This window comes from Dipteris shenzhenensis, chromosome 17 (assembly GCF_047967505.1).
Source record: "Dipteris shenzhenensis isolate YYH24624 ecotype China chromosome 17, Dip_SZ_1.0, whole genome shotgun sequence".
NCBI classification, from domain to species: Eukaryota; Viridiplantae; Streptophyta; class Polypodiopsida; order Gleicheniales; family Dipteridaceae; genus Dipteris; species Dipteris shenzhenensis.
Genome location: NC_141612.1, coordinates 39,606,774 through 39,632,284, shown reverse-complemented (window position 1 = coordinate 39,632,284; position 25,511 = coordinate 39,606,774). Strand labels below are relative to the sequence as shown.

Genomic DNA, 25,511 nt, shown 5'->3' with positions numbered 1-25,511 from the left:
TCAAGAAAGGGTGACGAGCAAACACAAGCACTTGCAGTGAAGTTTTCATCAAAGAGCAAGTACAAGGCATGCAAGCATTGTGGAAAGACCAATCATCTTGAAAAAGATTGCTACAAGATCAATCCTTGCACTTATTGTGGCAAAAACAATCACTCAGAGAAGTTTTGCAATGAGAAGAAGAAAAGCATGGCAAATATGGATGAAGAGAGAACTCCATCAGCAAATGAAGTCACAAACTTTGTGGTAGAGGAAAATAAAGATTTACCTTTTAAGCTTTTTATCATCACTTGGTCATATGGTCAAGTTTGAGGTTCTTACCTGGAGTAGTACTCCAAAAAAAATGTTATGGTTATATGTTTTGTCCTTATAGTCTTTCTAAATCACCTCTGGTCACACCATATGATGTAGGCCATGTGATATGTGTTTGCCTCCATGGTACCTCTTGTAGACATGAGAAACTAGGTTCACAGAAAGGTCTAAGATTAATCCTTGTACATGCAAGGGAGATAACCATTGGGGGGGGATATATCCCATTTGTAGACCTTAACCCTTGGGCACCTTTACTAGCATGAGATCCTCCCCATAGATTTATCCTTGACCACCATGAGATGGCTTGTGAAACTATATGCCTAGATAAATCCTTGATATAGCAAGAGGAAAACCCTTGAGGGGGGGTATGTTGGGAATTGTGTGATCAAGGGCTTGTCCTATGATCATGTGTGTGTGTGTGTGTGTGTAGATCCATGATCATATGATCATGGATTTACCAAAAAAAAAAAAAAAAAAAGTGTGTGTGTGTGTAGCACACTAAGTGCTATGATGTGCCTAGACTATGACATAAGTGATGATGTAATGCAAAGGCCCCCACTTCGGGAGGTGCCTTAGATTTAGGAGTCCCTATGAAATAGGGTTGATTGCCTATGATGTAGGAGAGGTGCCTATGATCTAGGCCACCCTCTCTTCCACTCTATAAAAGAGAGGATTTCCTCTCAAACTAATGGAACAATTTTGCTCTTGGTTCCCACTCTCCTCCATGATGTCCATCTTCTCTCCCACTCCCCAACATGGGCCTCTCCCGGGAAGAAGGTGGTGACACCGTCCGATGTATGATGCTGAGAACATGTGCTCTTGTATCAAAAGGAAGGCCACTACTCACCCTTAACACTTCCCTCTGCAACTCCTGCCAAAGGATCAGGCACTGCAGCTAACTACATGCACGGGCGTGGAGCCCGTGCAAGTTCCAAGTCACTATGGTTCAACTCATGAGGATGGGGAAGCATGAAACAAGGCTTGCCTATGGGTGGGTGCCTATTCCAGAAAAAATGCCTTTTGTGACTTCGAGGGGGGTTTAAAGGGTGAGTAGTCCGTGTCTGTGCGACGGCATACCAGGGTGGATACCGGCTCTATATCAATCTTTCATGCCCACTGCAACATGAAGGAGAGATCCACTCCGAATATCTTAGCACACTTTTGGAGTGGCCAGTAGTGTGATGGATCCATCCTTGCCTCAGGCGGCAATTTGATAACCCCTAATGTCAAACCATAAATCGGCTTCTCCCGCGTGAAGCTCAACTGGAAGTTCACTTCAGCACCATGGGTATGCCAAAGATCTAGTCCTAGTGGACCCATCCAATCCATCATCAGACGTGAGATCTGATCCGCCATCATAGCATCAAATACCCCTGGGATCCACTTCTCCAACCCTATGGAGGCGAACTGGAATCGCCAAACTGGATGTGTCTGGGAGTCCACTACGCTGATCGAACCCCTTTCCGAGGCTGCAAGATCATGAGCGTCACCTCTAGTGGGAGAGGGTAAGAGTCCGTGATCTCTAGGTAATTCCAAGGTCCCAATCTCCAAAAGTCTCTCAGGAGAGAGCTGAAGTTTGGGAGCTACTGATCGGGAGGATGAGTCCCCTCCCTCTGAATCCCCCTCCAAATGGGAGGACTGAGAAGGGAGGGGGACAGGCCACTGAGACGAGGAAGCAGAGGGGGATGCAGTTGTACCCTTGCCTACTGGCAAGGAAGCTGAGGCAAATCTTAAAGGGGGGTTTGGGGGGGGGGGGGAGGTTGAAGAAGCTGCTATGGAAGGGGAGGCCGGGGCGGAGGGAGAAAAGGGAGGCGGGGAGGTGGGGAGGTGGGGGAAGGGTGGTGACGATAATCATAGCAGGAGTGGCAAGGGGAGGAGGAGAGGGAGGGGGGAGCTCGGGAGGAGGGGGAGGGCGTGGAGAGGGAGAGGGGTCCAGAGGGGGAGGGGGACGGGAGGGAATAGGGACAGTCACAGGCCTGCCCTGCTGATCAAGCACAACTGGGCTCTGGGTTCCCTTCTCCTCAACCGTTGTCGCACTACCCTCCACGTAGTTTTTGCCATCGCAGCTCCTGAGGCTCGCTGTTGATGCAAGGGTGACTGTGGTCGTTGTACCTCCACTAATGGAGGATCACTTGACTGAAGCGTGGCCTCTGTTGCTAAGGGGGAGGGGTCTCGGGCTCCTGCGGCTGATCCTTCGCGGGTGCCTCTCGTCCTACTCTCTCTCTCTCTCTCTCTCTCTCTCTCTCTCCCCCCCCCACATCTAGCCCATTGTATGCCGTGCTTTCGAGCCAATTTACTTCGTTTCTTTTTCTTTTTTTCCACCTAGGTCCACTCTCCCTCTGAAGGTGTCACCTAGGGGTTCTGAAACTCCTGTTACTCCTGAAGGGGACTCCTGCTGGGCTCTGACTTGCTGACTTTGCCTGTCTTGCCAGGGTGGGACAGGAGGAGTTCTCGTCTCTCATCGTGAGGGTAGTTTTGGGCTAGATGGCCCATCTGCTTGCAACAAAGACATTGTCCTAGTAAACCACAGATCTCCACTCTCTAACGACGTGTACTCCCTTCCAGGGTCTCAAGGAGGATCAACTTTGGGAGGGACTCTGGACTCTCAGCCACCAATCTGATCCTGGGGACCCCGTCATCTGCTACCACTAGAGCTGCCGAATCTTGCAAGGACTCCAGCACCATGCCAAATGCTCTGCAAATGGAGGGAAGTATGGCTCTTTATTCCTTTGAAAGTCCTGGGAATCGGAGCATCGCTAGGAATCGAGGAACATGGTGTGTCGTGTCCATGTCCTTCACTGTGAAGTCATGGTACCAAGGGAAAAGGTACACCAGCAGATGTGGGCCAAGGAGGATGGGGCTCTGCTCCACAAGTGTCAAGGCGATAGCGCAAGAGCTTAGCTGGATGAGGAAGACTCCTCTTTCGTAGATGGTGACCTCTTGGATATGGTCTCCTTCTAGTGTTTCATCCAAGCAGTAATGGAAGAAACCATTGATTCATCTTGAACCCCTTTGTTCCCTTTGCACTCCCCAAACACCCTAATCAGACAAACCCAAACCAATGATAGAAAGACCTTTGTCATTGAGAGTTCCCATGCTAGAATTTTCTTTTCATCAGATTCAGGTTTCTTGTCTTTGCCACAAACCACCTTCCACACACCTTCGTAAGTAGAAGCCTCAGCTTGGTTTGCCAAGTTGGAAAGTTCTTACCAGAAAACTTTTCAATGACATCATCACTTGGATTTTGATGACACTGCACATGAATTGTGGGACAAGCTAGAGCACTTATTTGGCAACAAAATTATCAATTCCAAGGTTTTTCTCGAACATGAATTCTTTAAGCTCCTTATGAAGCATGAAGATTCTCTTAATGCTCATTTAAATCAAAAGGGAATCCCTCATCACCCGACTCATGTATGTATGTATGTGTGTGAGCATCGGTGGAAGAAAGAGTGACAACGTCAAGCACTTTGAATAGGGTAGTACTATGCAGCTCACATCAAACACTTGGGCGGCTTCACCGCTTCAAGAAAAGCACTATGCAGCTCACAAAATACCCATAGTAAGAGAAAAAGACTAAGGCTCTAATACCAAAACGAAAAGCAACAGACTATGGAGGATCCAAAACACACAGCATAGCATAGAGGTAAGTGGTTGAAGCAAAAGTACAACTTCCATTAGATAAAGCCTCCATATATATGCATAATACATTATCCATCTCCTCCTCCTAGATACTTTCAGCCAATCATTGGCTACCACAATCATCTCCATCCAATCTTACCTTTTTTCTTTCTACATCACTCTCAAGGCTCACTATCATCACATCTTTAAACAAAGAAGTCAACATCTTTCTTTCTCTCTCTCAAGGCTCTCTATCATCACATCTTTCAACAAAGAAGTCAACATTTTCTCTTGTTTAGTATCATCCACCTTAGTGTAATCCTTTGCAGGTCTTTAAGAAAAAAACACATGAAATCAACAAAAGTATGAATTTTAGTGATAAACATAAAAAATATTCACCTAGAAGAAGATGCTAAAATAATGTTTTTTCCCCCCCCCAAGAAAAATACTTCTAATAAGTAAGAAGAAAAACCGCGAGAGGAAGCTCAAAGTGAAAATACAACATGCAGTGCATGAAATAAAGCCTCAAGACGGCTGAAAAAGCTCCTTAAAAAGAGGTAAAAAAATCCAAGGTTGAGGCTGAAAATGCCATCTCAACGCTCTAGAGGAGTTTGAGAAGAAGGGGGAGCCTCTCCATTCAATAAGGAAAGTAACCTTCCTAGCAAAGGCCACTCGAGAGGACCCTTGCATACAATCTAAGTGGCCATCAACGTATGTATAGTATATGTCCAAATATTGGCCAAAGTATGAGAGCAATAGACCTGGGAATGGTCCAAGGCGGTCATTAATACCTCATATGTTAGTGACAATCTGCTGCTCCTCCCTACCTCTCCCCGTGCTGCCCCCCCTAGCTCTCCCCTCATCCCCCTAGCTCTCCTCTCAGCCCTTTCCCTCCCGTGTCTTAGCCCCTTCCCTCCCCTCTCCCTCCCCCGCCTTGCCTCCTCCTCCCCGGCTGCCCTTCCTCACCCCCTCGTGGCCTGCTTCCCCCCCGAGGCACCTCCTTCCTCCCACAGCGGGCTCTCCTGCCCCCCAAGCAGCATCTCCTGCCCCTCCAGGATGCTGTTTCAAATCATGATTTCCCCCCAAGACCTTGTGCCTTAATCTGCTCCAAATCAATGACATTCTAGGCCAAGGATCAGCTCCCAGAAGGAGTTTTCTTTAGCTTCAAAATAAAGCATCCTCAGCCCCTCCCTCTCATAGCTCCACCCTCACAGCTCGCTTGTATCAAGATTTTCACAGTCTCAAAGACCCATCGGTCTTCCGAGACTTTGATAAACTTTCTTTCTTTCTTTCTTTTCTCCCTCTCAACTCATCCCTCTCCGCCTCTTAGCCTCCTTCCTATTTGCCTCTACCCTTCCCTACCCTTAGTTTTCCCTTAAGTTTCCAGCTCTACCTTAGTTTCCAGCTCTTAGTCCCTCTCTCTCTCCTCTCAGCCTCCTCCCTATCTTCTCTACCCTTCCCAGCCCCTTCCCTACCCTTAGTTTTCCCTTCAGTTTGCAGCTCGATGTTCGTCCTTCTCTCCTTCTTCTCCCACCCTTCCATCCTCTGCAAAATGATGACAGATCTACTTTTGGCCTCACATTTTTTTGATTGGCAAATGGATTTTCATTCAGCAATCCTTGACCACTTCCATCAGCCATGACAGCCATCATCTTCTCAAAAGATGAGCTGCTACAGCTCAAAAAGGATGTGGAGGTTGAAAGCTCCACCATTCTCTTTACACGCATCCATTGGTCCCACCCTTCCAAGTCATAGGCTAGGGACTGGATTCTTGCTCCTCTTCCTCAAGACCTCAGCCCCCACCTTTCAGATGGGACAAGCATTCTTCCATATGGTCTTTGATTCTCCAGGTGTTGCAAGCACAGTCCTACAGTCGAGTCCTTTGGCACTTGCTTCTAGGAGGGTTTTTCTACACTCCGTCCAGCTTGGATTTTTGACCCGAGTGTACAAACAAGGTAACTCAGTCTTCGTTAGATTCCCCATCTTCCTTAGGTTACCTTAGATTGTCCAAAGAAGAAGAAGAGGCCCAAGAAATATTTTGGTGCGGCCTCTCTTGGTCCTCGACAGAGAACTCATATGGAACCTCCTACACATCCAACACCCGTTGCACGACCACCACTCACCGGCCACCTCTCGATGGGTAGCAATCACAGTTATCCACCTACAAATCAAGAGGACACTTCTCTTGCCTCGGACTGTACACCTATCGGGGTTGCTGACATCCCAGTTCTAAGTCTGGCTAGTGATTCCCATGAACTTGATGATGTTGCAGCCAATGGTGCCCTACGCCTAGACTAGGACAAGGCCATTGATGCTTTTCTTTCAGATCCTCTCCCAAGACCTGGTCCTTTGTCCAAGCATATACCCTCTATCTTAAGAGATGTAGTTCTTGGTATTGCTATCGATAGGGCGTCCTCTTCTTGGGTGTGGGATCCCTTTCCTCTATGGACTTCCTCCCTCTAGATTATTCCAAGAGATCCTCTACTCAAGAGGGAGTTGTTTCCACCCTACTTTCTCCTGCCGATGAGGATTGTTAGTTGGAACATACAAGGCCTTGGTGATGTTCCTCATCGCCGCCGTAGGCTGCTCATTCGTAATTAGCCCCATCTGAGTGTTACTAGGAGATCCATTGACATTCTTTTGTTTCGCGAACACAAACTGGATGCCGGAGATTTCTCAAAGTCAGATGGTAGACTGCTTTCACATCATACTTTGGACTCCTACTTTGGGCACTAGGGGGAGACATGCACTTCTAGATTCTTTTCTTCCCCTTGTGTTTGGACACAGCATCATTATACCCTCTAGGGCAGAGTGGATCATTTTATTGATTGGGGAACATAAGGTTTGTCTCCTCAGTCTTTATGGCCCAACAATAGAGGAGATCGTGTCCAACTCATTGATTATTCAAGGGGACTTCAACATGATGGAGTTACCTTTAGATAAAGGAAGAAGAAGGTGGCATTCACTTATTGAAGAGAGCAACTTGGGATGCCTTCTTTCTCTAGTTCAATGGTGGCACAGATACTTGAATAGATGATGCCTTTCATACTTGGCCTCATTCACTCCTGTCCTCATGATCGAATAGGAGGCTGTGTATGCCCGTCCATGCGCAGATCGACAGATTGCATGTTGATGATTGGGCATTAGATAGAGGTGGCTCAATATGCATGTACCAGGGATTTTCAGCTTAAATCACTTTCTGGTGGTTCTCATGATTTCTAAGCCTCATGCAAGGCGCCGCTCTGCCAAAATCATAGGATTCTAAATGCATTTTATGTAGAGGAGGGTCTCGTAGAGGATTCTTTACATACTTGGGTATCTCATTTGCAACATGGAGTGTCATCTCATTCACATGTGGTGGTAGCCCTATTTGGTGTTCCTGGTAAAAAATCATACTATTACTAGCACAAGAGACATGAGATTCTCACACAAGAGATGGACCTCCGTTGAAACAATTTTTCTCTTGGTAGAGGAGTGTTTCTCAGCTTATTGACTTTGACGGGGCTTTGCAGCATACAAATCCTACTGCCATCTTGTGGATAGCTACAGAGCTTTATGCCTCCCTTCTTTCAGCAAATCCTATCTCACCTGCCAAAGATGATGCTAGAAACAAAGTACAACAACGTATTCTAGCATTTGTGAAACCACATATGAGAGTCTCACTTGATGCACCTTTCACCAATCTAGAATTCAGGACTGCACTTCTTGCCCTTCACAAGGACAGATGCATCATGCAGGTCTAGATAGGCTGACACCTTCTTTTCTAATTGCTTTTTGGGACATAATCCCAAAGGGAGGTTGCAGAAATTTCATCTCCCAATGGAGACCCATTGCTCTTTTGGAAATCTTTAATAAGATTTTGGGCAAAGCTATAAGTCTAGGGGGGCAGGCCATTTTTCCAGATCTTATTTATGATAAGCAGACAAGCTTCATGCATGGTACAAGCATTTTTTATAATGGCTTCTCTTTTTGGGGGGCTTCACAGGGGGCTATGCAGAGTGGCCAGCACCTTACCCTTCTACTCTTGGACTTCGAGAAGGCTTATGACAGAGTATGTTGGGGTTTCTTGGAGGATATCTTGCTTTGGATTCTTAGATGGATCATAAGGGTTTCCTCTTTGTGTAGATTAGCCCATGGCCAGGCGCTTATTAGAGGAGAAAGGGGAGAAAATTTCTAGATCAGTTTGCCAAGAGCACCCTCTGGCCCCCTTTTGTATTTATTTCTGGGCTGAAGCAATGAGCATATTTTTGAGATCTTGGATAGACATTATTAGGCTGAGACTTCCCCTGAGACAGGATGAGAAGCCCTTGGATAGTGAGCTGGTTGATGATACTGTTGTTTTTTGGGATGCCACTCCACAGAATCTCACTTCTTTCAAGGCAGCCTTGGATCTATTTTGCTATGCAACAAATGCACACATCAATTGGAATAAATCCAATGTCTTTTGGATTAGTGAGGAGGAAATTCTAGTTTGGGGGGTGATTTTGGTTTTACTTAGATTCAATTTTTGTCAGATACTTGGTCTGCTAGTGGGTAAACCTCCTTCGCAGCAATTTGCACCTGTGTTGGAGAGTGTCAAGAGAAAGCTTCTTTTTTGGAGCTCAAACCAACTTAAACTTGTTTCCAAGGTGGTGGTGGTCTACCAAGTCCTGCTGGCCACGGCATGGTTTGTTTGCTCTTGTTGGTGCCATTATAGGATTGGGCCCATAAGGAATTTTCTTAGCATACACTAGAGCCAAGGTGACTTGGGAGACTTTGATACTTCCCACCTAGGAAGGAGGCCTCAATATAATAAATTCAAACTTGCATAGCAGATCCTTATTAAGCAAGGTGGTGGGTTAGAGGACTTTTGCTAGGGTAGGAGCCTTGGAAGGATTTTTTCAGCCATTGCATACAGTCTTGTTTTCCTTCCATAGAGAGATTAGATGGATAGTACCACGTGAATCTTCACCTTAGCCCATCTCACAGCTTCCTCTTCCCCTTTTTGGGCAAGTTCAACAATACTCGTCGAAGAGTTCTCCCTTCCTCTCAGTAAGAGATTGATAGGCAGCCTATCATGTGGACTGCACAGTATACTTGATGATCATGGTAGACCTCCTAGTAGCTCTCATTATATGCAGTGGTCTAGATGGGAGAGAGTTCTCCCTCCCTATAATAAACATCAAAGACCAAGGCATCCCTATCTAATCCTCATAATCCTATGACCTAAAGTGGGATCCCTGATCTCGTCAAGGCCCCTAGCCAAGTAGACTAAGAGTATGCCTGTCATCTGCAAGAATCCGATCCAAGGGTATGGTTCAACCGGTTGTCCAAGTCTACAAATGATTATGCATATTCCATTTTACCCTGTCAAGGTTGTAGGTCATGTGGAGCAGTGTTTTGTAGCGTCAAGATGATCTCTAGACCCTAGCCCACATCACATCCCTTGGCTCTATGGAGGTTCCCCCATAAAGTATTTGCAGTGGGACCTCAAGGAGTGGGAATGGCTTGATGCAGGGCATCGAAAGAAGAGCCTTCCCTTCTTTCAGTAGAAGGTCAGTAATGCCAAGAAGTTTCAGCTCAAACTTAAGAGGCCGGAAACACACCACAACTCAGCATTGGGAGAATTTTCAGACTTCTGCTGACTAGCAGAAATTCAGTTGGAATAGACTATGGAAATCCCTAGGAATAGAAAAATCACTCTTTTCTTTTGACTTTCTATTCATGGAGGGATTGCAATGAACGAATGGAGGTCTACGTTTTGGGCAGATTGTACTTATATTTGTTGCCTTTCTGTTGAGGAGAGTATTTTGGATTAGATGGGCGACGATCATCTAGAAGGGGATTGCTAGTTTATGGAGCAGCTTTATTACTTCTCTTTTCTTCATGACCTGGGTCCCGGTAGCTTGGCTCTCTCCTTTCTTTACGACCTGGACTCAGTATTTTGGCTCTCTCTTGGGCTCTTTTGGTTTGATGACATTTGGTCAAGTCATGCTCTCTGGATGACGTTCCTCCCTCTCCTTACAGACCTGAACATGCCTCTGTTGATACTTTGCGGAGACTTTGGCGAGCATATCAGCGTGGCATATTTGGAGATCCAAATGCACAGAGGCCTAGGTGGTACTCAGACCCACCCTGTACATACATTGGCCAGTATTTGAACAGATATTGTACAGATCTTGGTGGCCATTCACGGAAGCATGCAAGGGTTGATTGATGTATTTACGGCAAACAAAATCCTCCAGAGAAGAAATTAAAACTCTCTTAAGCTGACATCTCTCAATGCAGATTAATACTACGCTTGGGTGGAGTATGGTGGTGTGATTGACACACTCAGACAAACTTGCCACTGGCAATCTGTCCCGTAAAGCTCCAGCTTTCTGGCAGTGATCAAAAGCCTACAACAAGGTGCAATCACTCTGCGCATCCATCTCTAAACTGTCCTAGCTGTGCACATTCCCTCCACGTATCATGCCCTATTTTCTCTATGAAACCATGAGGACCTTGTCGGTAACAAGGTAGCTACTGGAATACCCCTATACTAAGCAACCAGAGAAACAAAGGGATCATTCTCCAACAGTCTGCCAGTGATGACGCTGGTAGGCATTCACACAGTCCTTTAAAACCCACTCATCAATTTAATCATCCCAACTATTGGTTTGACAGGACAAGGGGAGCCATGTATCATTTCCTTGTACTCTACTTGCAGAATCTCATCAGATACTTGAACTCATGCGTCTCTTTTGATGGTCATCTCCACTGTTCTAGGCCCTGGAAAAGCTTTGGCACAATAAACCCCACAAAATCCATAATCTCCAATGAAAAGCATGTTGTTTCTGCAGAGTAATAAATAATAGATATTGTCACAGCTGCTCTGCAGCTGCTATAAGTCTGGATTGATTGAGAGAAAAGGAGCCTGGAGTCTGTCAAGGATGTGACACCAATATCTAATCTCTAAATGAAGTCTGAGTAAGGTGCCTAACCTCTGAATAGAAAGTACAACACCAAGTAGCACCATCATATGTTCTAAAGTCAGTGAAATCTGTCACTACCTTAGGGGAATTGCTCAAAACACACACACACATACAGCGAGAGTCACTTTGGCATTAATATCAATGTAAGAGCTAGAATCATGTGAGGAGGGGGAAGCCTAGATTGAAAGAATGCTTACAAGATCAATGCCAAATAGGAGTCAGTTCCCATCCAAGCAACTAACAGAAGTCTACGCCATGTGCTTCTCAGCTCTTGTGCCTCGAATCTCAGCCAACTGATTGTTCATCAATCAAAGTCCACAACTTACAAAAGAATGATGAAAACTCCTTTACTCCAACGATAAAGGAAGAGGAAGAATCAACTGCGTCGACAAAAAAATCTCGTAGGGTCATCATCCCAAACAACATGTACCAGAACAGAGATGGATGAGGCAATTTCATGAGCAAAAAACCTTTTTCAAGATCGGCGACTTTAGTCAAGCTTCAAGCTAGGAGCTTGGATAACAATTCCTTAATTCTTTAAGTCTAGGTGTGGAATCGCGACCGGTCAGGATGTCCTAGCAGAATCAAATATTTTGTAGGAAGGTACAAATCTCTGAGTCCAACAGGGTCAAAGTTCAGTACGTTACCAGATCTTAAGAATTTCAACAATACAAGAATCAATGAACATAATAATAATATCCACCAAGGTAAGGGAATGCATTACTTCATTCATTATTTAAAGAAGACTGCATGGATCTCGGGTTATCCATGTACAAGATGTTGTCGCTATCCATTCACATAGCTAAATAGATGGGTGGAAATCGCATTTGAAAATTATTTGAAGGACACAAGTAAAACAAATTTTGAACTGAATTCTGGCTGCTTTATTGGTAAGCATTCAAACTTACTAAGAACATAGGTAGCCTTCCTCGAGCAAACATAAGATGATACTGCAGAGAATGTTCCATAAATTCATGCATTAATGGTAGCCACAGTGATACACAGACGGATAAATTTCAGGAGGAAGTGCACTTATAGCTGGCCTTTTCTAAAGAAGCTCGCTGACTATCAATATTTTCTGGTGATGTAAAACACAAGCATTTACCAAAAAGAAATTTCCACGTTCCTACTTCCAAAAGACAGAATCTCATACAAAAGGAATCCATAGCTGTGGTGCATACAAATGCCTGCTAAAAATAACTCTTTCCAGGCAAACACACATTGAAGTCCAGTAACCGGGCACACAAAAATTACTTTTGAGTTGATGGAAACATATATTTTCAGTAAGAGTACAAGTAAAAAAGGAAAGAAGAATTGGGGAGTTAAGAAGCCATCACCTCCATGCCAACCCCAGTATATTGGTAAGCCAAGTACTTCAACTCAGAGGGAATGGGCCGATGAAGGGCAAATCTGTACTCTTCTGGTGTAAGAAAGGAACTATATTGATCCCCAAGTCTAGCAACCATTCCTTTGACAGCTTTATACCTGCAAGTTGCACATGTATATTAGCTATGACCCAAAGAAGGCAACGCAGGGGTCATAGATAGGGAAAGACAGCTTAAAAAGCTAAGACTTACGTTTCTGCCTTTGAATGTAACAGACCACCAGTAGCATTCAAAGTTTCGAAGAGTTCCCCTGACCATTCGGCATGAGAAAACCTGTATTACAAGAAACAAGTGTGCTTAGACCTGGCCATAGGCATCCAAAGTACAAAATCTCCAAGACGCATGAATCAAGCACATTTTCTACGTTGATGGACACCCAGCTTGGGAGCACATTTCAAAACCATACACTTTTCCTTTGTAGCATCCGAATCATGCCACCATGTCCCGAAAAGGCTCAGTGCTATAATAAGCTGTTTGCTAAGGTTTAAGCTTCTTCCCATGCATTTAATCATTAAATTCCCTTTTGGGTCCTCCACTAATTCACTAACCATACAATTACCCCTAGGCACTTACGATACACTTTACCCCTAGGAGCATGATTGATGTGAATTATCTGTTAAATGGTTATTGTTAAAGTCCCTTTTGGGTCTTCCCCTAATTCACTAATATCTGTTAAATGGTTATTGTTAAAGTCCCTTTTGGGTCTTCCCCTAATATACTTAGCCCTAGGCACTTACCATACACGTACCCCTAGGATTAAATAAATTAATCATTAAAATCCCTTTTGGGTTTTCCACTAATTCACTAACAATACACTTACCCCTAGGAGCATGATTAATGAATTCACCCACCAAATGTGCATGGGAGCCTCAAAGCCTTCTACTCGTCTTGGACCCCGATCATTAAAGACCTCAACAACTAAGTCCTTGACCAAATTCTTAGAACTCATCAAAATAAACGATTATTTACATTTGTATACATTACCATTGGTCTCTCTAAGGATTTCCTGTCACTGACGCATCCATGGTCATGCTATGTTCTAACTAGAATGTAACATCTAACCTTCACTTGGGCTTTGGATTCAGCTCCATCCCTAGCTTTCCTAGACATGTTGACCTTCCGAGGGTAAGCCATAACACAAGAAAGGACTTAGTGCCACAAGGCAAGAAGGAACTTAATGCCATAAGGCCAAGTGGCAGGATTAGCTAGGTGGATGTATTGATCACGAGTGTAAGGGAGCAGCCCACAATAGGAATCTCATAGAGAACCAAGCATAGCTTCCTCCTTCAGGCTAGGAATCTTTGCCAAAAGGGCAATTGATAACCATCAACCACATGCATAGAGGATTTTTCATTTTGCATGAAGCAATTAACTACATTTGGGACACAACATATCTCAAAGGAACATTGGCACTATAGAAGGATGGAGTGGAGGCAAAGCGTTTGGACCAACGTGAAGACTCGAAGGCAAGGATGAAAGGAAGGAGAATATTGAAACCATTAAGAGAAGATCAATGAGCCATTAAAGGAGATTTGGAGTCAGCATATGGAGGACATAGCACCAGGGTTTAGAAGAGTAGATTGCACATCACCATCAGCCTCCCCTCCCTCTCTCCCCTTCCCTACCCCCCGCGCTGTTGCAGCCCCTACCCCCATGCTGCTGCCAGCCCCTCCCCTGCGCACTGCTGCAGCCCCTCCCCCCCGCGCTATTGCCCGCATAGCCCCCCCCTCCCCCGCCTGCGTGCCCCCCCCCGCGCTACTGCCTGCACAACCCCCCCCCCTGCGCTGTTTCTTTGCTCGCCCCCCCCTCTCCTCCACTCCTCCTCTCCTCCTGTCCTCTACCCTCCCCTCCTCCTCTCCTCCTCCTGCCCCCTTCCCTTCCCCTCTCCCTCTTGCTGCCCTCCCTTTCTCCTTTCTGACTCCTCCCCCTCATTCATTCTCCCTCCTTGCTCAATCTTCTCTCTCCCTCCCTCCTTTCACCCTCTCCCTTCATCAGGTGTACCCCCTATTTTTTGGGGGTCTCCTGGGATTCAGGAAAGCAGACGGAGTTTCTTTGTGTTTGAGTCGGCCTTTAACATCTCGATTGATGAATGGGTACCGATTCAATCAATCCGTTACCGCACACCCCGGACGTGAGAACCGTCACTTTCTCAAAAGACGAGCTGTAGCAGTTGCAAAAGAATTTGGACCATGAGTGTTCCACGACACTCTTCGCACGCATCTTTGGCTCCCACCCCTCCAAATCACAGGCTAGAGATTGGATGCTTGTGGCGCTTCCTTAGGAGCTCGCTCCCCAGCTTAAGGATGTACGTTTATTGGGACGAGGTTTCTTTCAGGTGTGCCTAGATTCCCCGGACGTCACGAGAGACTTGCTACAGATTGGATTTTTCTTTCTAGGCTATAGGAGGATTTTTTTGTTTCCCTTTCGACTGGGCTTTGACCCACCAGTTGAAGAGGACAAGCACGGAGTTTCCGTCTTCATCAAGTTCCCTGGTCTACCTTTAGGCTTCTTTCAAGTATTGGCGAGAGGTTTGGTGTGGTAGCAGAGATCCCCCCTCTTCTTGGTGAGTCTTTGTCGACTGCTGAGGTGGTCAGGATGGATGGGGTACCCAGGGTTAGGGTCATTGTCGAGGACCCTAACATTTCACATGACCACATCATGCTACAGCGACCTGATGGGTCATTCTTTCGCCAGAGATTTGAGGTTGCAGGTTGTCAGGATCAGTGTAGGATTTGTAGATCCTCCGGGCACTTTGCTAGAGATTGCCCAAAGAAGAAGAATAGCCCAAAAAACCAACCAGCTCGAAGGTTACGACAGAGATTAGGAGCAGGACCTAGCGCTCCACAAGCACCGCCTCAGACACGGGCTCCCCCTCCTCCTAGGGCTGCCCGAGTCCCTCCTGCACAACTGCACTAACTCTGGCCCCCGGTGGGTTTCGGTCACGGTTAGGCCCTCTACTTTAGATCATACTTCCGTCGCTTCGAAGACTACCCCTTAGGAGCCTCGGGAGACTACCGCTGTGGAGCCTATTAATCAGGAGCCTTCTTCCACTCCACCACAGGATTAGGCTATGCCTCCTTCAGCAGCCCGGGTTGCTGGCACCTCGTTCGCAGCACTTCGATCAGGACGCAGCACAGGTGCCTCCTTCTGTTGACAGAGGGAAAGGGGTCTTACATTCTTTCCCTACTTCGGTAGGAATCCTTCGGACCCCTTCCCCAAGACTGGCTTAGCGGAATTCATCTTCTGCTCTTGAGGACCTCTCTGACCTCCCAGATGATGATTTTGTACCCTCCACTTTTGGAGAGCCAGTTATCGGCATCCCCTTTGAGAGATCCTTCTCTCTCTCTCCAATGGACTTTCCTCCCCTTGAACCTCGTGTGTATGGCAAGAGGTCAGCTCCGGTAGAGGGTCCTTTTTCCGCCACCAAGTTGGGTAAGGTATTCCAACCCGCTTCCTCCCACCGATGAGGATAGCCAGTTGGAATATAGAGGGGTTAGGCGGCATCCCTCATCGCCGTCGCAGACAGCTGATAAGGAATCAGCTTCATCCAGGTGTGTCAGGTGGTTCCTTAGACATTCTTTTTCTACAAGAACACAAATTGGATGCCAGAGATTGCTCCAAGTCAAGTAAGCTGCTTTCAGGCCGGACGTGTTGGCTTCTTGCCTTGGGAACCAGAGGAGGCACTTGCATATCAGTTTCAGACTCTATCCTCCCTCTGGTCATTGGACACGGTACCATCACCCCCTCCAGGGCCCAGTGGATTTTGCTTATGGTTGACGGACGTAAGGTTGGTTTCCTCAACCTCTACGCTCCAAACAACAGAGGGGACCGTGTTCTTTTTTGGAGACAGTTGCTCTCATGGGCTGACATTGTAGATTCTTGGATTATTGGAGGTGACTTCAACATGGTTGAGGCATCATCCGATAAGAAAGGGGGAAGAGAAGATGGTATTCACTCCCTTGAGAGAGCAGCTTGGGATGCCTTCTTGTTCAGATTCAGTGGCAGAGATGTTTGGTCAGATGATGCATTTCATATTCAGTCTCAGTCATTTTTCTTTTCGTGGTCGAACCGTCGGGTGCAGATGCCTATCCATCCTTGGATTGATAGATTCTATGTGGATGACTGGGCTCTTGATAGAGGGGGGACAATCTGCATTGCACCTGGTGTTTCCACCTCCGACCATTTTCCGGTAGTTTTGTCCATCTCAGAGCCCCATCTAAGAGGACCATCTTCCAGTATCAGGATCCTCGATGCCTTATACACAGATGATACTCTCACACAGGCAGTCTTGGAGATCTGGGTTTCTCACATGTAGGGGGGGGTGGCCGCACCTTCACATGTAGCCACAGCACTTGCCAGTATCAGCGACTTTTATTATTTTGTCGCCAGTACTAGGCGAGGTGAGGTACTCAGGCGGGAGATCGGTATCCGCCGGCAGTTGACAACCCTGCAGAGGGAGGAGCAAAAATGACCCTCAAATGCTTAGATCCAAGAGCGCCTTGCTGCAGCAAGGGCTCACTTGCAGACATTGCTAGATCAAAGAGCAGAGTATGCCTTCCATGCACAGGAGTCTTTTTGGATACAAATGGGAGGGAGAGTCAATAAACACTTTTTCTCTACACTTGGTCCCAAACATAGTAGAGAGAGTGTTAGGCAGCTTATTGACTTTGACGGGGTTTTGCAGTCTCATCCGGATACCGTCATGCACTTAGCGACAGATTTTTATGCCTCCCTTTTTTCTGCAGACCCTGACACACAGGCCAGAGATGTGGCTAGAGATGCAGTTTGGCAGCGTTTACCTGTGTTGGTTACACTAGAGATGATATGCTCACTTGATGTATGATTTACCAAAACAGAATTCAGGACTGCTCTCTTCTCCCTTCAGAAGGACAAGTGCCTTGGTTCAGATGGTCTTACTCCATCTTTTTTTATAGCCTTTTGGGATATGATAGGTGATCATATTACTTCAGCCCTGCAGGGCATTTGGGACTCAGGCGAGATGCCTGACTCGCTCACCGAGGGACTTATACACTTATCCCGAAAGGTGGCAACAGGAATTTTGTATCCCATTGGAGACCCATCACTTTTTTGGGCACTCTATACAAAATTCTTGTCAAGGCAATCAGCATCAGATTGCAGCTCCTTCTTCCAGACCTCATCCATGATACTCAGACAGGCTTTGTGCATGGTAGGAGCATATTTGATAACATCTTTTCCTTCTGGGAAGCCTCAGAGTGGGCTATGCAGAGAGCAGGCAGAGGCTGGCAATTCTACTCTTGGACTTTGAGAAAGCCTATGACAGAGTAGATTGGGGTTTTCTTGAGGGCACTCTTCTATGATTCGGGTTTTTAGATGCATGGATTAGAGGGGTGGCCTCCCTTTATAGATCAGCCCACAGCCAGGTTTTGATAGGAGGGGTAAGGGGTGACAGGTTTCAGATTTCCAGATCAGTCTGTCAGGGATGCCCTTTAGCCCCCTTCCTTTTTCTTTTTGTGGCTGAAGCTATGAGTATCTTTCTTAGATCTCAGGCTGGTTTATATGGGCTGAGATTGCCCTTGAGACAGGAGCAGGAGCTTCTAGACTATGAGTTGGCTGATGACACTGCCATTTTTATTGAGGCCTCCTCGCAGTCACTGGATGCTTTCCGGACAGCCTTGGATATCTTTTGCTCAGCTGCAGGAGCACACATTAACTGGCATAAATCCTTTGGCTTTTGGATTACCGATGAGGACACTCCAGGCTAGGGAGTTGACATTGGCTTCTCCTGGATTCAGAGGGGTGTTCCTCTCAGATATTTGGGATGCTAGGTAGGGTTGGGCATCTCTCCAGCACAGCAGTTTACCCTAGTACTGGAGAGTATAAGGAAAAAGCTTCTCTTCTGGAGCTCAGCCAAACTTGACCTTGCATCTAGAGTTGTGGTAGTGAACCAGGTTCTCTTGGCCACCGCCTGGTTTGTGTGTTCATGCTGGTGTTGGTCTAGTCAGCTCATTAGACCAATCAGAAATTTTTTATGGAGTGGACTCGATGGCGCGGTAGATGTTGCAATGAGGGTGGCCTGGGAGACCATTATTCTCCCTATATGTGAAGGGGGCATTACTTTGTAAGGTGGTGGTGAGGGGTCTCATGCCTACGTAGGAACCTTGGAAGGACTTCCTTTTTGGATGCATTCACGCTTGCATACCTACCTTGGGAGATGATTGGGTGGACAGCCCTCGCTGGATTTTTACTTTTGCCCCTCTCAGATCTCTTGCATCTCCTCTCATGGCTGCCATCCTGAAAGCTTGGGGCAGCTTCAGGAATACCCTTCGCAGGGTTCCGCCCTCTACCCTCGAAGAGATTGATAGACAGCCGGTCATTTGGAATGACAGTATTCTTGATGAGCATGGAAGACCATTGGGCACCCTTCGCATTACATGTAGTGGTCTAGATGGGAGAGAGGCCCTACCTTCACAGTAGGCACTTGGAAAGCATTTATCAGCTAGCTGAGGATCAGAGACTACAGTCCGTGAGTCACCTCAGAGGGGTAGCATGCAGGATTCAGCAGATAGATGCAGCCATCCCGGTGGAATGGATAGTTGATATGCCTATTACTTCTGCCACTTGGATGGCAGCTTTCTCGAAAACAACAGTTCCTCTTAAGGTGATCGCTCTTCGAGGTGTTGGGGAGGATGCACTTGTCTTCAACGTTGGGGATGGGGGTATACTTTCTAGATCCATGGATGATATTCTTCTAGAGGTTGCCTTTCAGCCTGTTAGGATTGCTGGCTTTGTGGATCATGGAGCGGGCTTACAGTGGTATTTAGATCCCGACCCTCTGCTCTTGGCCCTGGGATCCTAGAGATTGTGTTTATATGGAGGTGCACCTATCAGGTGCTTATAGTGGGACCCAGAAGAGTGGGAGTGGATAGATCATGGGCACCGAGAGAGAAGGATTCCCTTCTTTCGTTTCACTGTTGGTAATGCCAGGAGATTTCAGTTGAGCAGTAGGGGTTGGATTCCCTCCAGAGCCCCCCATTGGGACAGCTTCTTCATCACCGCAAATTTGCGTAGGAACTTCTGGAGGAGGCTCTGGAAATCCCTTAAAAATAGAAAGATCACTCTTTTCTTTTGGCTTTCTATTCATGGAGGGATTGCAGTGAACCTGTGGAGATCATGATTTGGGGCTGACCCTACTTGCCCTCATTTTCATTCTACAGAGGAGTCAGTGCGACATTGCCTTTGGGACTGCAGTTAGGCAAGGACTATTCGGAAAGGGGTTGCTCAGATACTCAGCATTTTTCATACCTCCCCTTTCTTCATGACTTGGGGCTCGGTCCCCTGGTTATCCCTTACTGGGCGCTAGATGTTTTATGAGGGTGAGCCTTCTTCTTGGGCACTCTTGGTGCGTAGGCATGTGATAGAGACCTGTTCTCTTTAGGATGTACAATTTACTCCCTTCAGAGCTTCTCATGCTTCAGTGGACACTTCCTGGGAGATTCTGGCTAGCATTTCCTCTTGGCACATCTGGAGAGCCAGATGTACAGAGGCCTTGGAAGGCACCCAGATACACCCTTCACAGGTGTTCACGGGTATTTGGACTGACACGGTTCATACTTTGATAGCCATTTGGGCTAGCATGCAGGGCGCTTCACGGGCAGCCTCTTCTAGGAGGACTGTATTCCTACGAGTTTGGAGGGGTTCTCCCTTTTTCTCGGAGGGTTCTACAGGATTGAGATGGCACTATCAGCCCCAATCCTTTCTTTTTGGCTTTTGAGCTTTTCATGCATTGCATGGTGTATCCCGCATGGAGCTTGCTCTAACGGTTTTCTTTGATACTTAATAGAAGTCTCTTTTTGCAAAAAAAAAAAAAAAAAGAGCCTTTGTCACGGGCATCCACAACCCGTGGACATGCTGGCTGCCACAAAAGACCAACACGTGAGCAGCCACATCACCAGTAGCCACACAGGACTGCCACTTAGGCAGCCACGTCAGCACCCTATGCAGTAGCCACATGGACTGCCACAAGTACACAGCAGGTACGATATGCGGACAACTGTGCCTCGTCAATGCTGACATCAGCACACTTAGATTGCCATGTGGTGTCAAAACAGTCGGTGACATCAGCACAATATCAATGGGTGTGCAACAGGCTGGTTGGCCAATTCTAGGCCCAAGGAGCCTATAAAAGGTAGACCTTGGACCTCATTCATTCATCCACTCCTACAGGTTCCTAGCCTTTAGCAACAGCAACCCTTAGAGCTTGGATCAGGGCAGGAGAGTCTGCAGCAGCCTAGGAACCCCTTCCAACCCTCCTTCAATTAGTCCTAGCCGGTTCAGTCCGGTACAACAGTCACTATTTCTCTTTTGTAGTGAGGGTTCACCCTCCATACAGTACTTTTTCTTTACAGTTGTATTCAGCCCTCTGTTCAGTTATTATTTTCCCACTTCGGAGGCCCACTATATTCAATCCCTTTGATTCTCACACCCACTCCACAGTTTCAATTGTGTTGTGAGTGCATCATTCTTTCAACTCAGAGAGTAGTGTGGCAGGAGAGAGAGTGAGTTAGGCTATCTCCTTGTTATATTAGTATCAGAGTGAGTTAGGCTATCTCCCTGTTATATTAGTATCAGAGCTTCATATTTTCTTTCTTGAGATAGGGAGGGTCACTTTAGGGACAGCCCGCCTGTTTTATGGTACATACAAGATCCAGAAAGGACACCATGAGTACAAGTGAGAAGCCCAACACCTATGGGCAAATCCGCCTTCCAAACCCTATCACCACCACAGATTCTTGCAGAAGCTCCCATGTCTGCCATGATGACCATGATGCGACTATGATATAGATGCAACAACAATAGTCTAAGAGTCTCTTCAACCACATAGTTAAGCTCCAGAAAATTTTGGGACGACCATGAGCATGCCGCTAGAGAACGCAAAAGAGCAGCATAGGAGGCAAAAGAAGAACGCGATCGGGAGGCTTAGGAGGCCAAGGAGCTCAGAGAGTGTACCGCTTGGGAGGAGAAGGAAGAATGGGACCAACAATGCCTCATTTCTCTACTTCGACCACATGGGGAGGAAAGGGAGAGTCTCCAACCGCCCATCAAAAATTCTATCTTGGGAAGCTGAACTTCACTCGGTACGATGGCAAGCAAGAACTTTTAAGTTTTGACTTCGTGGCTCAATCAGTTTGACGGTTACTTTTCAGTCGTGCCTATGAATGACAAGGAGCAGTGCATCCTAGCATCCATGCACCTCACAGGCTAGGCGATCACCTGGTGGCTCAAGTGGTATAAGGACCATATGATACAGGCGAGGAGGCACCTCTTTACAGATGCATGAAATTCGTGAAAGACATCTAATCAAGGTTCTTGCCACCCAGTACCTGGACATGCTTAAGAGTCACTTCTACGAGATACGCTAGGGAGACACCAAGATGGTGAATCATTACGCCAACAAGTTCACTCAGGTGTTCATACAGTTGTAGCTGGAGGAAAGCGAGAAGCTGAGCAAGTTTCTTCATGGGTTGTGTTCAGACATCCAATGGTATGTACATAGTTTTAGGCCACAGGATTACGAGTGTGTATACAAGCTTGCTTAGAACTTTGAGCTCATGCACAAGAGTCAAGGATCCAAGTAGCTCAATAGTAAGAAGAAGGACAACAACGGCTATGGTAGGTACTTGGATGTAGCAACTCAAGCTACCTATGCCAAAGAGAACCGATGTTAACATTGTCATGTGCAAGGCCACATCAAGTAGGATTGCCCGCACTTCAATAAGCCCTAGGCAGAAGGAGCCACGTCAAGTGGTTCATCTACAACTTTGACTTCAGCCAAGACTACCTCAGTGGTTATAAAGGAGATCGAAGATCAGCAAAAGGGGGACCTTAGTAGTTTCTACTATTTTTTCAGTTCTACGGCCAGATTGGTGGCTATCAGAAGGTCCTCATTCTTGCAGATTTAGGGAGCTCCAAGGACATCTTCTCCACCAAAGCCGCTCAGCAAGCCAGGTTGACTCTCACCACCACACATACTATGGCCCTCAATGGGGCATTCATGGGACATTACATAGAGAGCAACATGTGGCCACAGCAGTAGCAACCACTCTGAAGATAGCAGGGTGGGCAAATACTTGGACATTTAGGGTCGCATCGACTCAAGTAGTGCAGATCATCTTGGGAGCTCAATGGTGGCACCAGGTGTTGGACCTTGGAATTTTGGACCACGAGGGTAAGTTTATTGCTTGACTCAAGGATAACCTGCCTCACCCTTTGATTTCGACCTAATTATCAGCACTAGGTGTTGGACCTCGGCATTTTGGACCACGAGAGTAAGTGTATTGCTTGACTCAAGGATACTCTGCCTCACCCTTTGATTTCAGCAATTCAGATGCCTAAGAGATCCGTCAAGGTGGTGAGGTGTACATAGTCTACATCAACTCGACCAGTACCGACACTCCATTCAGGACCCCCAAATAGGAAGCTTTGCTTCAACTATACTAGGATATTTTCCTCACAGTGAGCCTTCCTCTAGCTCTACCTCTAAGTCGGCCAAAGGACCATCGTATTGAGCTAGTTCATGGATCATCACCCCCCAGCAGCAGCAAGCACTCTTACTGTCTTAGCAAGATGATCGAAGAGGAGCTTGAGCATCAGTTAGAGCAGTTGTTGCGGAGTGACTTCATATGCCCCAGTTATTTCCCGTACATAGCTCCGATCTTCTTCGTCAAGAAGAAGGATAGCATGACCAGATGTGCATGGATTACCGTGCACTGAACAAGCTAACCATTAAGAGTAGGTTCAACATGCTGAGGATTGACTACATCTTGGAGCATCTGAACGAGGCCAAGATGTTCTCAAAGACTGATCTCAAGATTGGTATTATCAAATCCAGATTCACGAGCCAGATATACAAAAGATGGCCTTTTGCATAGAAAAGGCCACCCAGTATGAGTTCATGGTGATGCTCTTCGGTCTCATAGGGGCGCAACTGTATGATGCTTCAGGCCTTCAAACCTTTGATCGATAAGAGTGTATGTGTTCTTAGACGACATTCTGATCTCTTTGAAGGATCCTGCGTAGCATGTGAATGTTCTTCAATTGTTGAAGGGCAACTAGATGTACATCAACGACAAGAAAAGCAATTTTTTCTTAACTCAGGAGGTTCCGATGTTTATGGGCATTTGCCAAGCATACATGAAGCATTTCAAGAGCTTGAGATTTTTAAAAGGAAGTAAAGGCCAAGAACCAAACCATCACCTTTACTCCGGAAGCTCTATCAGCCTTCACACAATTAGAGGCAGTTACAATAGCTCAGTGCCTCGCATCCTTGTCACTTTCAATTGGATGATGGACAGAATTTTTAGAGAGCACAGATCTTTTTCATGGACACTTTCTTCGATGACGTTATAGTGTTCTCAAAAGATGAGACAGAGCATAGAAAGCATCTAGCAGTTGTGTTTGCAAAGCTCAAGAAGCACAAGCTGGTTATTAATGAAAAGAAAAGTGAGTTATACATGCCCGAGATTCACTTTTTGGGACATATCATATCTAAGGATGGAGTGCACATGGACCTTGCTAAGGTTGAGGCAATCTAACCCTGACATTTGCAGGGAGAATCGGGTCCTTATGGACCCTGTGTCGTGTCTCTGTTCACTATTTTACTCATTCTCTTTTTCCCTTAAACAATTGATAAAATAGTAGGATTCAGCTTCAATTTCGAGTTAATAGTTACTTGCTTCACGATGGAAAGACTGCCTGCTGCAAATCTAGTTTCAAAAAATATGCTTCTTTTTTACTATGCTCCCATTTAAAGAGAAGGCCTCCATCCCACCAGCACTGATTCTGCTTGCAGATCATAGACAGATCACCAACTGAAACCCAAATTCGGTGCTCCAAATGCTTGCAAGGTGAAGGACATATAGAGAAATGGCTCATTGTGACTTGTGGATGGATCTCCTAAGAAAAAGTCAGAGTGCAACCTTTCCAACTGTACTAGGAGAGAGCTTGTTTGTCAATACGCTCCACCTGGGTCTTGATTATGACATACGCTTCAAAGGCCAGAGCTGACGTCTCTTCATGTTGATAGGACTGCTTCATCTAATTCTTCTTGCTTCACCACAAAAGCTGAAGAAACGTGAGATAGGATTTGGTCTCTGACATCAGTCCTTTTAGATCACCTTGTCAATTGTACCTCACCTTTTGTTTCTTGTTGTGAGGCTTAAAGTTCCCTTGCCTTCACAGCACCTATACAATTTGAGTCTAAACGATGTACAATGTTTTAAATAAGAAATTACCTGAATTCGAGCATGACAGACTAAAATGAAAAGAGAAGCTTAAACATCCGGCAAACAAAGCATTAACCCCTGGAAGATAAAAATTGCAACAAATTTCAGGTTTAAAAGCCTGAGTACAGCACCTCCCATACTGGTCAAAATATTCCTGCAACCAATAAGGACTGGATAAGTAGGGATTATAAGGACTCAAAAGAGAAGAAGAGGGATTTCAATTTATGTCTTATTTTGCATCCCTTTGAATATCCATCAACATGCTTATGCCATGTAACAGTTCAACTGAATCAACTGCATCCTTACGAAAAAGAATCTGCTCACATATGAAAGTCTTTAACAGAAATCCTAAACATGATTGTCTTTCTCTAGTGGTCTCATGCTGTGTTTAGTGCAAGTTGGCATTCAACCAATTGGAATGTTCAATGAAGTGCTGAAGCTACATAAGAGAAATAATATAGAAAATACAATTGTCAAACTGTGCAAATTTTTTGACATAATTGCAGTTGCAGCCAGAAAGGCTGTCACACACAAGACCGTACAAAATCACTATGTCCAGATTCGTTCAACCACATAAGATCTAATTTGATTCACACACAAATACGAAAGAGAGAGCATGAATTAAACTGGACGATAATGAGGGAAATGAAAACATACATTGGACACTGTTTGCCAAATCTGCTCCAACAATCTGGAGAAAAAAGTACATTTTATTTGAAAAGGATTTCATGAATGCCTCTCTCTCTCTCTCTCTCTCAGGTTGCAATGTAATCAAATACAGAAGAAGGTTACAAACAATTTCTGAACATGCTACATTCGGACTCCTGGAAAATTCAAATGTTTCCCCAAAGAACAAACCCCTTGAATTCCCCCTCCACCCCCAGTCCACATCCTTCATTGGGGCTCATACATGCCAATCATGCACATTGGTTTCATTTTGCAGCTTAAAAGTTGAAACTTCATGCTCCGTGATCATCCAA

General features: G+C 45.9%; 1 protein-coding gene across 4 annotated transcripts in view; it reads right to left on the bottom strand.

The window, feature by feature from the left end:
• The window catches only part of LOC147892100 (uncharacterized), a 197,082-nt gene that overhangs the window by 164,407 nt on the left and 7,164 nt on the right, over nt 1-25,511 (bottom strand). For 3 of the 4 annotated variants that reach the window (XM_087388324.1, XM_087388326.1, XM_087388327.1), the window contains 4 exons: nt 25,189-25,222; nt 24,663-24,685; nt 12,461-12,541; nt 12,221-12,368 (listed from right to left, as the gene is read on the bottom strand). In XM_087388324.1, the coding sequence (XP_087244450.1) occupies nt 12,221-12,368; nt 12,461-12,541; nt 24,663-24,685; nt 25,189-25,222 (286 nt within the window). The remainder of the gene's footprint in view (nt 1-12,220; nt 12,369-12,460; nt 12,542-24,662; nt 24,686-25,188; nt 25,223-25,511) is intronic. The other variant, XM_087388325.1, reaches the window with a different exon arrangement.